The sequence below is a fragment of the Chlorocebus sabaeus genome, chromosome 4, assembly GCF_047675955.1.
Source record: "Chlorocebus sabaeus isolate Y175 chromosome 4, mChlSab1.0.hap1, whole genome shotgun sequence".
Lineage (NCBI taxonomy): Eukaryota > Metazoa > Chordata > Mammalia > Primates > Cercopithecidae > Chlorocebus > Chlorocebus sabaeus.
This window is the reverse complement of record NC_132907.1, coordinates 84,188,296-84,204,340: the sequence shown is the minus strand read 5'-3', so window position 1 is coordinate 84,204,340 and position 16,045 is coordinate 84,188,296. Positions and strand designations below refer to the sequence as shown.

The window sequence follows — 16,045 nt, the reverse complement described above, 5'->3', positions numbered from 1 at the left end:
CACGGCTTCCTGGATAATAGAAGTTCCCGAAGGCCGCCGATTCCAGAAGCTACTGTCTGGCGTGAAATTAGTCTCAGTTAAAATATAAGTCCCGCGCGTCTTGTGCTGCGCGTGCGCAAGCTTTTGGGTCCTCCCGCGAGAGAAAAGTGCGTTCTCGCTTCCGTAGCGGTCTCCGCCGGTTTGGGTAAAGTAACTCCGGCTGCTCCACCATGGCGTCTATGGGGACCCTCGCCTTCGATGAATATGGGCGCCCTTTTCTCATCATCAAGGATCAGGACCGCAAGTCCCGTCTTATGGGACTTGAGGCCCTTAAGGTAATGGCACAGGGACCTGTTCGCGGTGGGCTGAGGGGAGGTGGCAGAGGCCGTGGCTCTGCGCCTGCGCGAGCTTAGGAGCCGCTATGCCATGTGCTCCCCGGAAAGGTCGAGAATCCCCGTCTCCCGGCGGTGCACCCGGCTCACTGAGCTCGGGAGAGGCTATCGCCTAATCCTGGGCTCGGAATGTGGGGGCCAGCCAGGCTGGGCCGCCAGCGCCCTTCGGAGTTGGGCGGGGCCGCTCAGTCAGGTCGCCCGCGGGAGCGAAGCGGGACCGCCTCCCCGACCGGCCCCTCCAGCCTGACGGCCGCGTGGGGCTGCGCTCCCGTGGGAAGGCGCCGGGAAGATGCTCCGTCACCTGTTGGTTAAGGCACTGCGGCTTAACCCTGCGCTGGTCCACCCGCAACGGCGCTTCCGTTTTCTTTGTCACTCGTAAAGGTGTGGTCACTTACAGGGTATTTCATTTCTGAGTGCTTTTTTGCCCACCCTTGAGGAAAAATAGCGAAGAGTGAAAAACGGACTCACAAAATCGTAATGCAAGGCGGTGTGCGGTGAGAAGGACAGCTATGGAGAGAGTTCTGATAAGCGTAGTGCTGGAGGACAGCGTTAGATCAGGGGTAAGAGCATTCTAGGGAGAGGAAACGTAGAAGTAAAGGCTTGGGCAAGAATGCGCATGGCACTTTGTAGAGTGGAAGAGCCACCCGGTTTTAATGGAGCACTGAAGCTATTGAATGCCCAGGATGGAAAACACGACGTTATCCTTGGGGAAGAAGGAGAGCCACTGGGGGGGTTTGAGCAGAATTTAAGTAGAGCTGCACTTCAGGCAGCAACGCTTGAGATGGACCGAAGGGAATAAGGAAGACCAAAGGGGTTAAAGAAGCCAGGGTGGGGGTGCAGGTAAGAAAGGGTCATCTGAGCACCAGATGTTGACAGAAAATGCAGAGGAAGGGACACTCCGAGAGGGCCTTCAGGGTTTGTTATAAAGTGAATTCCTAATAGACCATTCACCCAGGTCTCAGGTGTTCCTGTTCACATAATGTCTTGGAGGTTGACTTACACAAAGAAACAATACAGTTCCCCCATGGACTCTTTGACTTAGTGCAAGTTACACAACGTCTCGGAACCTCCTTTTCCAGTGGAGGTGATACGCCTCCATAAAGCTGAAGACTTGACAGTGATGTTCAATGGAGTGACTTAGAGGGGCTGCACAGTGGGTGATCCATGGCAGGCACTCAGTATTTGTTTCCTTTTTAGAAAGAAAAAAGTTTCAAGCCTCTTGTATTATGTATCCTATTTTATTTTTCACTTACAGGGACCTGCAGGGAAAGTAACATGCAGTACACACACGCGGTATAACAACATATCTAAAGCTGTAGGTGGTTTTGCATCAGCCATTTTGTTCTAACTGCATGCATTTGTGCCCAGAAGTCTCACACTCTGAGGTAGTTGTTATTTTTCCAAAACTGGGGACTTGGGCCCAGAGCAGTTGAGAAATTGTTCTAAAGAGCAATTGCAAGCAAAGATCAGCACCATGGTTCAAGGCCACCTCTCGGAGTCAAAGCCAGTGGTTAGAGCAGCATTCTCAAGCTTGACATTATTGACATTCGAGGTCGGATCATTCTTTGCTGTGGGAGCTCATTTGGCCAGTAACGTGGGTGTTTAAATCTCTTTGGATGCTATGGGTAGACATCCTTTGAGTGTTGAGGCTCAGCAGTGTAGGGATATACACTTGCTCCCTGACCTCCTAAAACGTCCAGCTAACTTGAAGAACCAAAATATATAGAAATTGAAGGCAACAGTGAAAGAAATGTATGGGCCATGACTTGAACGTTTTGATGGTAATGGTCACGGTCACGGTTCTTTTTCTCTGGTCATTTAGAGCCTTAAAGGTAATATGTATTTTGTTGAGATTCTTCAGTTGTTTAACACTTAACTGTATAATATTTCACCTTAAAAATGCAGGCATTGACCAGCGCGGTGGTTCAGGCCTGTAATCCCAGCACTTTGGGAGGCTGAGGCGGGTGGATCACAGGATCAGGAGTTCAAGACCAGCCTGACCAACATGGTGAAACCCCGTCTCTACTAAAAATACAAAAATTAGCCGGATGTAGTGGCATGCACCTGTAATCCCAGCTGCTTAGGAGGCTGAGGCAGAAGAATCGCTGGAACCTGGGAGGCGGAGGTTGCAGTGAGCCAAGATCATGCCACTGCTCTCCAGCCTGGGTGACAGAGCAGGACTGTGTCTCAAATAAAGAAAAAAAAAGTGCAGGCATTAGTTGGCTTAGGAAGGAATCATATTCTAAAACCATATAATCTAAAACAGAGCAGGCTAAGTTTCCAGGCCAGCCAGCATAATTCTGTTTTGTCCATAATATGTATTATGGCTTGATGTTTAGACTCTTCCCTCTGGAAACACACAGAACTAGCAGAAGGAAGAAAAAGGTTTTTTCCACTTTACCGTGCAGTAGAGCAAAATATATATCGGGATTTCGGGATCTCTCCTATTTGCCAAATTCTTTACATCCTTTTCTTTCTGCCTCTTGCTTTCTCCTAAAAAAAATAATAATAATAATAATTTCACTCAATTTGGTAGCTAAATGTGGAAAAAAAAACAGGTAACTTTTTTATTATCACTTTGACAGCTACTTCACCTTCCTTAAGAGGGCCAGTTGCGGGCCAGGCGTGGTGGCTCATGCCTGTAATCCCAACACTTTGGGCGGCCAAGGCGGGTGGATCACCTGAGGTCAGGAGTTCAAGACTAGCCTGGCCAACATGGCAAAATCCTGTCTCTACTAAAAATACAAAAAAAAAAAAAAAAAAAAAATGAGCCAGGTATGATGGCACATGCCTGTAATCCCAGCTACTGGGGGGCTGAGGCAGGAGCATTGCTTAAGCCTGGGAGGCGGAGGTTGCAGTGGGCCAAGATCATGCCACTGCACTACAGCCTGGGCAACAGAGCAAGACTCTGTCTCAACAACAACAACAAAAGCCAGTCACTAACTTTGATCTATAATTATTGGGATTTCAGGTGGGTGGAGGAAGATTTTTAAAGCAAGAACATTTTTTATTTTTATTTTATAACGGGGTCTCATCATGTTTCCCAGGCTGATCTCAAACTACTGGCCTCAAGCAATCCTGCCTCAGCCTCCCAAGTAGGTGGGGTTACAGGTTCTAGCCACCGCACCCAGCTCAAAAGATTATAACTCTGCAGTAAATCCAATAAATGGTAGTGTGACAATGAGGTGTTGTATGTTTACAGTTGGACTGTTTCTCATGAGTCCAGGCCCCTTCTTATCTGCAGATGTGGAACCCACAGATATAGAAGCCTGGATGCAAGGAACTTGAGCATCAGTAAATTTTGGTGTCCTCAGGGGTTCCTGGAACCAGTTCCCCATGGATGCTCAGGGAGGACTGTGTTGCACAGTGATCTTGCAAGGCCTGTAAGGTCATGGTCATACTGTCCCTGTTCTCAGCTGTAAATGAGCTGGTAAAAGAATCTGTCTCATTAATGTGTTGAAAATTCAGTGAGATAACACAAAGCTCTTAGTTGTTTTTCTTTTATATAAGAATTGCTTATTAAAACTGGAGTTATAAATGTTATAATACTTAGACCTGTCTGTTGCCCCTTAAATGTAGAAGCTTCTAGAAAACAGAAACTAAATCGTAAGTGATTTTTAATCATCAGATGTGTGCTTTTAACCATTAAAATTGTATGTAACAGTATTTGCTTTTTCTGTTTGTTTCATTAGTCTCATATAATGGCAGCAAAGGCTGTAGCAAATACAATGAGAACATCACTTGGACCAAATGGTAAGAGTCCACCATTCCATGTTTTTAGCAAAAGATTTAAATCATAAAACTGTCAATACAAACCTCTCTACAGAAAGGTGGAGTATTGAGGGCGGCATCTTACTTCCTTAACACAGCGAAAATTTTGTAGTGTATCTCAGGTTTCTCAAACATGGTTATAATCGCGTGTAGTTTTAGGTTGGGCCTTTTTCTTTTTTTTTTTTAACACGTTTAATATCATTTCATTAGCATTTTCCAAATCATAGTTGTCTTGAGATTAATACTATACTTAATGATGCTCCATAATTTTTTGCCATTTGCATTAGCCAATCTCAAAATGCCTTCATGCAGCTATTTTGTGTATGTTGAAATATTTGCATATAATAAATTGCATAGATAAGAGCTAGGTGCAGAGGTCTTTTTTTATAGTTTGTGATATTGGTTGCCAGTTGTTTGCCCAAAGCCTACTAAATGTTGTCTTTTTAGGGCTTGATAAGATGATGGTGGATAAGGATGGCGATGTGACTGTAACTAATGACGGGGCCACCATCTTAAGCATGATGGATGTTGATCATCAGATTGCCAAGCTGATGGTGGAACTGTCCAAGTCTCAGGATGATGAAATTGGAGATGGAACCACAGGAGTGGTTGGTAAGAAAAGACAAAACATCCTTCCTTTCTCTTTTAAGAGATGTCATTTAAGACCATAGGGCTAACATGCCTGCCGAGATTGTTGTCTCTGAATCAGAGCCTGAGGAGACAGACAAATCCAAGTTGAAGAACACACTACAAAACAAATGCCCGGGACTTTCAAAACTGACAGTGTTAAGAAAGAATAGAAAGAGGGCTGGGGATTGTTAGGCAAAGAGAAATCTATAATGATTGATTGGACGCTGATTTTGTCTGTCTTTTAAGCTGTAAAAGAGGTTTGGGAAAAGTGGAGGAATTTGATTATGGATCATGTACTACAATGCTGAGTTTCCTGAGCGTGACCGCTGTATTGCATATGTGTAGGAGAATACCCTTATTCTCAGCTGTATGCCTCAATACTTAGGAGTGACATGTCATGGTTTCTGCAACTGATTCTCAAATAGGTGAACAGAAACAGTATGTACATGTAGAGAAAATGTGGCAAAATGTTAATAAGTAAACTGGTACTCATTTTAGTATTGTACCTTGTTTTTTGTAGATTTGAAATCTTTAAAAAGTTGGGGAAATTGAAGACAAAATATCAGTAATGTTCTTTTTTGCAGATAAAATTTGAATTCATTCATTCAGCAAATATTTATTGGATACCATTGTATGCCAGGCACTGTTCTCGGTGCGCTTGGAGAGTGGTAGATTTAAACAAAATTCATCTATGTTGACCCTAAAATGAGGAGAAAGGAGGATGGGGGTGGGGGAATAAATAATAAACAAATGTTTTAGTCTTATCACCAGGATGAATTTCACTGAATAGACCTTGGCCCATGAAACATAATAGCTTTTTGCCTCTTAGAAAAATGTTCTTTTTACATTATATTCTTTAGTTACATTGTTTACATCACTGAGGGTTGAATGTTCGTCTATAAGGGGACATGTGTCCTATTAGACCTTTGCTAGAACCAAAACAAGAGGCTTTCTTTTAAAAATAGATAGCTTCTGCCTCTAAGATGACTTCCAGCTTAATTCTGGAAGCTTTTTCTTTCCATGGCAGCATCTAACTTGTGCTGATTATACTAAAAGTGAAGTTTTGTTGTTTTCCTAAACTGATTGTCTGCTGGTTTGTTTGCAGTCCTGGCTGGTGCCTTGTTAGAAGAAGCGGAGCAATTGCTAGACCGAGGCATTCACCCAATCAGAATAGCTGATGGCTATGAGCAGGCTGCCCGCGTTGCTATTGAACACCTGGACAAGATCAGTGATAGCGTCCTTGTTGACGTAAAGGACACCGAACCCCTGATTCAGACAGCAAAAACCACGCTGGGCTCCAAAGTGTACGTTTCAGTAGACGATACAATCACACATTTGTAGAGGCAGCTTGTTTGCCATCTCTTAAAGGCAGCACAAAATGACCACTGGTGGATTTGTGTTGATTTGATGATTTCTTTCAATTACTTGGTTTTGCTTTGTTTTTATTGTAGATGCAGATACATGCATTTTGTATTGTAGTTGAGAACTGAATTTCTAAGTTCATGCGTAAATCCCCTTGACAATATTTGCAAAATATAGTTATTTTAATTTAGCAGAATAGATTGTGTTAAAAATCAGTCAGGGCTGGGTGCAGTGGCTCCTACTTGTAATTTCAGCACTTTAGGAGGCCAAAGCAGTAGCCTGCTTGAGCTCAGGAATTCAAGACCAGCCAGGGCGATATAGTGGGACCCCATTGCTACAAAACATAAAAAACCAGCCAGGCATGATAGTGCACTCCAGAGGCTGAGGTGAGAGGTTGAGGCGCAGCAAGCCATGATCATACCACTGCACTTCAGTTTGAGCAACAGAGCGAGATCCTGTCTCCAAAAAAAAAAAAAAAACTAGAAAGGGTCCTACCTGGAAGATACGTGAATTTTCTTTTTTTTTTTTTGGGACGGAGTCTTGCTCTGTCGCCCAGGCTGGAGTGCAGTGGCGCAATCTCCACTCACTGCAAGCTCCACTTCCCGGGTTCACACCATTCTCCTGCCTCAGCCTCCCGTGTAGCTGGGGACTACAGGCGCCTGCCACCGCGCCCGGCTTTTTTTTTTTTTTAATGTATTTTTAGTAGAGACGGGTTTTCACCGTGTTAGCCAGGATGGTCTCGATCTCCTGACCTCATGATCCGCCCGTCTCGGCCTCCCAAAGTGCTGGGATTACAGGCGTGAACCACCACGCCCGGCCAGGATATGTGAATTTTCATAACACTTTCTATAATTTCTTTGCTGGGGAGCCACTGGCGTGGGTTCCCCTTTTTATTCAGCAAATTGCCAATCCAAAATTACAATTTAGTAAAGAGAGTCTTGAAAGTGACTTGTCTCTGGTGTTTTCAGTGTTTGCGTACTACCCATTTGCCAGGCTTACTGCCAGGTCTTTTGGGCACTGAGACACAGCTCTCCCCCAGGAGACTCTAGGCAACCTCAACCAAGGGGTGCACTGATGATGAACCATGACAAAGACTTGAGGTCTGTTGCCATAATGTAACAAAAATCCAGTGTAAGCTGCTTTATGGCATTATATTAAGTCAGTGAGGTTTTCAATTGTATGCTTGTGGTGGTTATAGCAAAAAGGAAGGAGGGGTCTTCTCAACTCAGAGTAATCAGAGAAAATGTAGGAAAAGTGTCTGCTTCTGTTGCCTTTTCCCCTGAGCAAAGCCTGTGTTAAGGCAGAAGCCTTCAGCAGTGCCTGCTGTCCTCCTCTAACCACAGATCTCAGCAGAGACTAGCTCCCTAGGCAAGAGTGAGTACTCTACGGGTAGCCTCTGTCATAAGTGTAACACTATTTTCTCATGAAAGGAGGACAGCATCATTACTTGAAGTGTACAAATCTATTTTCTTGTTGCTTTATAAGTTGGCCCCATTCTGTTTGCGAGTATTAAGTCATCTACTTAAGATAAAACATTTACTTTCATGGTTCTCTTTTATAGATAATCTACAATTTCAGACATTATTTCAAGTGCTAGGTTTCCCTAGTTGTTTTTCTTGACTCTAAAATGAATTTATTGAGCAGTCTATTCACATGTTTGAAAGCTTTCAAAAAGGTAACATCCTCCATCTGTAACAGATGTTGTGGTGAATTCTTAGAAAGTGAGCAGCCCTGTCCAGTCCTTTCACCTCCCAATTAGTGTTACGCTTCATTGATATAAGACTGACTTTTCCTGAGTGATTACTTACCTTTTCTCATTCTGTTCCGAACTTGTGAAATAGTAACAGTATTCTGTAGAAGTCGTGCATTCTAAGACCTTAGTTCATGCCAGACTACAGTGGTTTCTTGAGTACATTCATAATGGAAGGCAATAGTAAATTTCAGAGTTAGCAAAAATAAAGATGTAATTTTTTTCCCGTATAAGTATACGGTCCACTTTGGGGCTCATGGATCACAGGTTAAGAATCTCTGCCCCAGCCTGTTGAAAATGCAGGTTGAGATGGCATTCCCTTCTAGAAGACTCAAAATATCATTTGATTTATATCTTTGAGTAACATTGTATCATGTGGCCTGCTTTGGTTGTAGTAGTTGTGAAACCAGTGAAGTTTGTTTTGTGTTTTCATCAGGGTCAACAGTTGTCACCGACAGATGGCTGAGATTGCTGTGAATGCTGTCCTCACTGTAGCAGATATGGAGCGGAGAGATGTTGACTTTGAGCTTATCAAAGTAGAAGGCAAAGTGGGTGGCAGGCTGGAGGACACTAAATTGATTAAGGGCGTGATTGTGGACAAGGATTTCAGTCACCCACAGATGCCAAAAGTAAGCCATTGCATTTCACAGTTTTGCACTGTTGGTTAACTCTTAATTCCACCAATTAAAATGTCTTTATGTTCCCCCATAGAAAGTGGAAGATGCTAAGATTGCAATTCTCACATGTCCATTTGAACCACCCAAACCAAAAACAAAGCATAAGCTGGATGTGACGTCTGTTGAAGATTATAAAGCCCTTCAGAAATACGAAAAGGAGAAGTTTGAAGAGATGATTCAACAAGTAAGACTTAACAGAGTCCTCAGTGGAATTTAAACTCCCAAAGGGTACAATTAGTTAGGTTTGGTTAGTAAATATGTGTAGTCTTTCTTCAGTTCCAAAACATACACAGGAAAAAAATCACATAGAAAAGCATAAACAGGGAAGAATTCTGATTTTGTCTTAAAATGGTGGCGTGTTCAGGCAGGGTGTGGTGGCTCACGCCTGTAATCCCAGCACTTTGGGAGGCCAAGGCAGGCTGATCATGAGGTCATCGAGACCGTCCTGGCTAACACGGTGAAACCGCATCTCTACTAAAAATGCAAAAAATTAGCCAGGTGTGGTGGCAGGCACCTGTAGTCCCAGCTACTCGGGAGGCTGAGAAAGGTGAATCGCTTGAACCCAAGAGGCAGAGGTTGCAGCAAGCTGAGATTGCACCATTACACTCCAGCCTGGGTGACAGACCGAGACTCTATCTCGAAAGGTAGTATGTTCAGGGTCCTGAAAGAAGTGACCGTGTTACCTAAAGCCATGTTTTCAATTGTACATGTTATATTTGCTCTACTGGACAAATTGAATGTAGCTTACCTTAAGATTTCTGACTATACCTTTTAGACAAGAGTTAACGAGTAACTGGAGTTAAACCCGAATGCACTTAGAGTAATCCCAGTTCTTCGCTCGGTTAAGTCTAGTTTGGGTTATGAATACCTTAGCATAGGTGTGCTTTCTCTCTGACCTACCAACTCCTCTTTGGGGGCTGTGTCCTTGGGAGTTGAAAACACCGGTACTCAAGAAGACAGGAGTGTGTTGGTTAGAGCATTATTTATCATAGCAAACCAACTAGAGACGATTTTCATGTCTGTACCTGGGAAAGTCATTGTACTTACTCATTGATGGTACAGTTCTTTGTGCCTACAACGTACCAGGCTCTGTTGTAGGCATTAAAGGTACAGCAGGGAATGAAGCCAAGCTTGTGCTCTTGAGGCACAAATAGGGGAAAGATGGGTACAGCTCCATTACAGACATTGGTCAGAGACATGACCTGTAAGGAGAGGCCAACATTGAGTGAGAGTAGCGCCCCTAGGGGAGGAGCATTCCAGGCTGAGGACAGAAGGGGATGCTGTTGAGCTAGGAACGTGTTGGCTTCTACAAGGAACAGCCACCCTCAGGGGTTGGAGCATGCTGGCAGGAGCTTATGCATGAAAGGCCATCAGTGGTCATGAGAATGGTGGCTCAGCTGCGCTGGCAGGTCAGAGATAAACTGAGAGGCCAGGGATGTTACTGGATCATGCTGGTGAGGCGCAGGTTGCTGAGAATGAGAAAGGAAGGGGGATGGGGCTAGATGCTAAAAATGTTAAAGAATGAGAGGCAGGGACCCAAAGAGGAACATTGTAGGTGACTGAGGAGCAAGAAGGACCCCTCTCCTGTTTTGAGCACGTGAGAGGGAAAGCAGCTGCCGTCTGAGGAGGGTTGCAGGTGCAGGCTGGTTTTCAGGGGTTGTATAAGGAGGCTGCTGTTCTGGACTGAGTTCAGAGGGTCAGGGAAGGAAGAGAGGGAGAGCCAGGCAGTAGCAGGTGGTCTGGGAGGCCTGATGGAGACGGGTAGGTGAGAGTTGTGGGGCGTGGCGTGGCAGTCCCAGGTGAGCACCAGAGGTGGGGTGGGCAGCCGGATCGTTGCCCTCCTATTTGGGAAAAGTCACTTTGCCCTTTGCAGGTCGGGGTGAGGGTGCTTCTTACGGGAAGCAGGGTCGCCTCTGTGGGCGCCTGATTTAGTTTGTATCTATGGATCCACTGAGGATTGTCCATCCAGGTGAGATGGGCAGGTTGCAAGTGGTTCATAACATTGTTTAAAACATACTCAGATGAAACTACTCCGTAGGTATTTGTGGACAGAGCTGTTAGCCATTTCCCCCGTGGTTGGGAAGGGTATTAGCTTTGTTTGTTGACATTTCTGTTGACTTCGCATCGTTTTAACAATAGGGTACAGCATGAATTACTGCTTGTGGTTTTTAAAGCATCTTTAAACAATGAGGTGATCCCCATTGATAAAATACTCACTATTTAGAATTTGGAACTGACAGAAAAGTGGACACTTGTCTATTTCCTTCCTTCTCTTTCCTTTGGTTTTGTGTTCAAGTGCACATGCCTTACACCCAATTGTGCCTCTCCTTTTTTCAAACATTATAGCGAAGAATAAATACCCACTTTCTCTTAATGTGATTGCGGTGTTTCTTTTCCCAGATTAAAGAGACTGGTGCTAACCTAGCAATTTGTCAGTGGGGTTTTGATGATGAAGCAAATCACTTACTTCTTCAGAACAACTTGCCTGCAGTTCGCTGGGTAGGAGGACCTGAAATTGAGGTAGGTTGCTCCACATGAAGAGACTTTGAGACGTAGGGGTTCAGCTTATGTATTGAGGGGTGTTTTGATAGCCTTGCCTTAAATAACTGCATCATACCAAGGCTGGGAGATGAGAGGAGGGTGAGCTGGGAGAGAGGAAAGTGCTGGAATCTTTGTTACTGTTTGGACAACAGTGCTGTGTGTTTCTGGTGTTCCCTGGCATTTTGAATTCTCTCCTGTGTTGTCTCACTTGGCCCTATCGTTGACTTACTAAGGCTGGAAGACCTGGTCTCATCCAGATACTAACGGTAGTCCCAGGCAATGCTGCCTCGGTGGTTCTCACTGCAGCACAGTGCAGGGAACATGCAGGCTGGGTTCCCAGAGAGAGGGAGGGCTGCGCAAAGGGGAGATGAGGGCATGAGCTTAGGGGACGGGCGCAGGGTGATAGATCCAGGCAGCACCAAACCCCAGATCAAGACGCCCAGCTCCTCAAGAGCCTTGTTACGTAACAAGGTGCTTTGGGTTGAACTGAAGATGTTTTGGTCAAAGTGGGGCAGCAGTTCTAGTGAACAAGGTGGTCTTAGATCAAGTTTTGCTCATTTGTGCCCGGTTTTGAAAGTTAACTTCACAAGTACTGTCTTCGTCCTTCTCTCTGACCACCCCGACTAGCTGATTGCCATCGCTACAGGAGGTCGCATCGTCCCCAGGTTCTCAGAGCTCACAGCAGAGAAGCTGGGCTTTGCTGGTCTTGTACAGGAGATCTCATTTGGGACAACTAAGGATAAAATGCTGGTCATCGAGCAGTGTAAGAACTCCAGAGCTGTAACCATTTTTATTAGAGGAGGAAATAAGATGGTGAGAATTCAACTATTTGTCCTATACTATTGCTTATTTTGCTTCATGGTCTGGTTTTTTTGCCTGTATATATTTAACAGAGACACAGTCACCCTAAGAAGAATAATCATGTTCCTCAAACAATAATGTAGCATGGTTAATTTCATGAGGCACATTTGCCTTTCTGCTGTCCCTTACAGTATACAATATACGCTATGAGAATTTTATATCTTTTTAAATACTTAAACACGGTTTAAATATTCAAGTCTTGGATTTTAGAATGTTGGGTACAATTACCTTAGGCGTTGGTTAAACTGCTAGTTCTAGCAACATAAGATTCATTTTAATAACAAATTACAATATGGTATTCCCAAGGATGACTTACATCTGTCCCTTAGGTAGAAAAAGGGAACCCAAGTGAATAACCATCGATGATCTCTGTTCTTTGAGAATGAGTTGTAGCACATTGTGATAAATCTTTGCGAGGTTTGTCAGTTTTTGACTCTTGCTTAACCGTGTGTCCTAGAATGAGTCACTGGCCACCTCTGCCTCTTGAATTTTATTAACTACGTTACAGGAAGGAAAGCTAGAAAGATACAGATCATCCGATAGTGGAGGCCATCTAAATATTAGAGCACAGCCTGTCTGTCTGTAAAAAGGTGCCAGATACTTGCCTCTAAATTGAATAGATCTTGATCACATTAATTTAGGCAAAACTGTTTTCCTTAGATCATTGAGGAGGCAAAACGATCCCTTCACGATGCATTGTGTGTTATCCGGAACCTCATCCGCGATAATCGTGTGGTGTATGGAGGAGGGGCTGCTGAGATATCCTGTGCCCTGGCAGTTAGCCAAGAGGCAGATAAGGTAAGGGATACGTGCAGACTTAGTGAAAGACTCGGGCCTAGCCGATAGTGGAGGCTGTGAGGCTGCAGAACAGCGAGGCGCTGGACGCAAAACGAACAAAAGCATCGTGAGCTGTGTGTAGGTGACAGGTGTTTTAATCTAAGTTAATTCCCATGTTCCTGTATTCAGATTCAGGTTACCATAAACTAGCATTTCTCAGCTGTTTTCAGCCAGTTCATTCTTAAAATAATAAATCTCTGGTCTTTTAATGTTATGTGAAATTCAAAATTAGTGGTATAACTTAAAGATAAGTCGTAAGAGCTGCTGTATTTTGAGACATCTCTCATGTATGTATACCCTCTGCCCGTATGCTGTAGTGACATTATAATATTCTGATAGATACAAAAATAGAGACAGCCTATTCTTAAAATTCGTTGTGAGCTGACTTTTCCAAGTATGTGATACAGTGTGTTTTCAAGGTGCTGCTGGGTTGTTTTGTTTTGCCAAGTGCACTTACCAGACCTCTGCACCTTTCCAGTGCCCCACTTTAGAACAGTACGCCATGAGAGCATTTGCCGACGCGCTGGAGGTCATCCCCATGGCCCTCTCTGAAAACAGTGGCATGAATCCCATCCAGACTATGACCGAAGTACGAGCCAGACAGGTGAAGGAGATGAACCCTGCTCTTGGCATCGACTGTTTGCACAAGGGGACAAATGGTGAGGAGCTGTCACACCTCTGCGTGGGGTGTCTGATTTAAACTGAATAATCATCCACTGTGTGTACTGTGAGATGATGGTATCTTTTTAAATATGTAAACCCACTTCAGGTGTTCAAATCCTGGATTTTAGAATGTTTGATTGATTGCCATAGGAATTGGTTAGACTACTAGACCTAGCAACATAAGACTCATTTTAATAACAGTAAACTACATATGGTACTATCACCAAAGATGACTTAGGTTTTAATCTCTGGTTTTTGGGAAGTAATGCCATATTGCTGTTTTTACACAAATGTCTGTCAGTGGACAGTGTATAAAACAGCTCTGAAGTGGGCTTTAGTTCACAGTTCACTGTGTGGTTAATCCAGCACACTGTGGAGTGTTTTCTAAATGTAATACTATAACCTCTGTAGCCCAGCTCCCAAAAAGATATGGTGGCTGTAGCTTGTTGAAACAGTGGTCCCAGGCATTTCTGTACTAAATCAGGCCATGTCTGTAATCCATCCACAGAATGTGACAGTTTGTTTTTGCTTAAAAGTATAGGTGGTACATTCTGCTTTCCATACTTATATCCCAAGAGTTTCAGTAATAGCAACTCTTTGTGAGGCAAATATTTAATGTTTCTAACTTGAATGCTTGGTTGTGCTCAAATTTAGCATTTCTAGGGCCGGGCTCAGTGATTCATGCCTGTAATCCCAGCACTTTAGGAGGCCAAGCTGGGTGGATCACCTGAGGTCAGGAGTTTGACACCAGCCTGACCAACATGGTGAAACACCATCTCTACTAAAATTGTAAAAATTAGCTGGGCCTGGTAGCGGATGCCTGTAATTCCAGCTACTCAGGAGGCTGAGGCAGGAGAATCGCTTGAGTCCGGGAGGCAGAGGTTGCAGTGAGCCAAGATCACACTATTGTACTCCAACCTGGGTGACACCTGTCTCCAAAAAAAAATTAGCATTTCTAGATCGTTCTTGGAAATATCTTACATTTCAGCTGTGGTCGGATTCACTTACTTTAGATTTCCTAAGTTAGGGTATGGTCACTTTGCGGGATAAGATGTTACTGAAGAATTTCACCCTGTAGCTAGTCATTGAAGAAAGCCCCCTCTCAACAGCTCTGTCTACCAGGTTCGAGTTCCAGAGTGTCCTTGGAAATAATGAAATTACATTCATCTGAAAATGAAATAGAACTGAAATTAGTGGCCTCCTGCTCGGCTTCCAGGAGCTTGTATTTCTTAGGTCTTACTGTGATTCCATAAACCAGAAAGTCAGAGCTGGTTATTGATAGTTTATTGTATGCTATTTTAGGATAATCAGTTTCCTTGTACTTTTCAGATATGAAGCAACAGCATGTCATAGAAACCTTGATTGGCAAAAAGCAACAGATATCTCTTGCAACACAAATGGTTAGAATGATTTTGAAGATTGATGACATTCGTAAGCCTGGAGAATCTGAAGAATGAAGACATTGAGAATACTATGTAGTAAGATCCACTTCTGTGATTAAGTAAATGGATGTGTTGTGATGTGTCTACAGTTATTTATTGTTACATCCTTTTCCAGACACTGTAGATGCTATAATAAAAATAGCTGTTTGGTCCATAGTTTCACTTGTTCAAAGCCGTGTAATTGGGGTACTATCTCAACATGCTTTTGTATTCATTGTATTAAAAGAATCTGTTTAAACAACCTTTATCTTCTCTTCAGGTTTAAGAAACATTTATTGTAACAGTAATTAAATGCTGCCTTAATTGAAGGGGTTTGGGTGGATTTTTTTTTTCCCCTCAAAATAAGCTGTAGCTTAAACATTTTAACAGCTTAAACATGAGCTCTCAAGATGCACTTTCGTATTGAGAGGAATATGGGCTTGATCCTCTTCCTATCTAAATGGGTGGGCCCTTTGTAGAGGGTCCACCACAGAATTATGGGATGCCTTAAGTGCTGTTACTAGGTTGCTCACAGCCTAACCGAGGATATTGTTTAGAGCTGATGGAGACCCATGTTAGCCTTTGCTTTCCTCTGGCCCTGGCCCCACCCTGAACACAGCTCATGTGCAGAATCAGAAGCGGCATGTGCAGAGCTGACCACCAGCACAGGCTTAGGGCAGTTCAGAACCCACTTGTTTTCCTATCAGAGGGACACGGTAAGTGGAGGTTAAAGTAAATTACAGGAAATAAGGGAGAAATCTTGCAGTTACCATGTTCAGATAGAGTGACTGAAATTAATTGTGCTTACTAACGTAGTACTAGCTAGCAGTGATGGGCCAAGACATGCTCCGAGAACTCTACCGGGGTTGTCTGTTCTCACAACCCAGTGAGGCAGATACCCTTTCCTACCGCTCACATCTTACAGGTGAGTACTAAGAATTTGCCAGCATCTCACCACCAGCAAGTAGTAGGGCCAGGTCAATCCCAGGCAGTCTGCCCCGGAGTGGCCCAGCTCATCCCCTACCCTATTCTGCTCTTTGCTTGTGATTCTCTAGATTTTCTAACATAGTGTTTCTTAAAGAGCATCGTGATGATAAAGCTCACCGTGATGAACTTTATCACTAGTTATGCCACCTTAACTAGTCAGATTCCCTAGAATTA

General features: G+C 43.8%; 1 protein-coding gene across 1 annotated transcript; it reads left to right on the top strand.

The window, feature by feature from the left end:
- Window positions 1–119: 119 nt before the first annotated feature.
- On the top strand, window positions 120–15,213 carry CCT5 (chaperonin containing TCP1 subunit 5). The gene is made up of 11 exons (XM_007961197.3): window positions 120–314; window positions 4,064–4,124; window positions 4,590–4,754; window positions 5,878–6,076; window positions 8,321–8,513; window positions 8,596–8,745; window positions 10,962–11,081; window positions 11,730–11,915; window positions 12,624–12,761; window positions 13,279–13,459; window positions 14,793–15,213. The coding sequence occupies exons 1-11, from the start codon at window positions 210–212 to the stop codon at window positions 14,918–14,920; spliced, it is 1,626 nt and encodes a 541-aa protein (XP_007959388.1). The 5' UTR covers window positions 120–209; the 3' UTR covers window positions 14,921–15,213.
- Window positions 15,214–16,045: the final 832 nt, after the last annotated feature.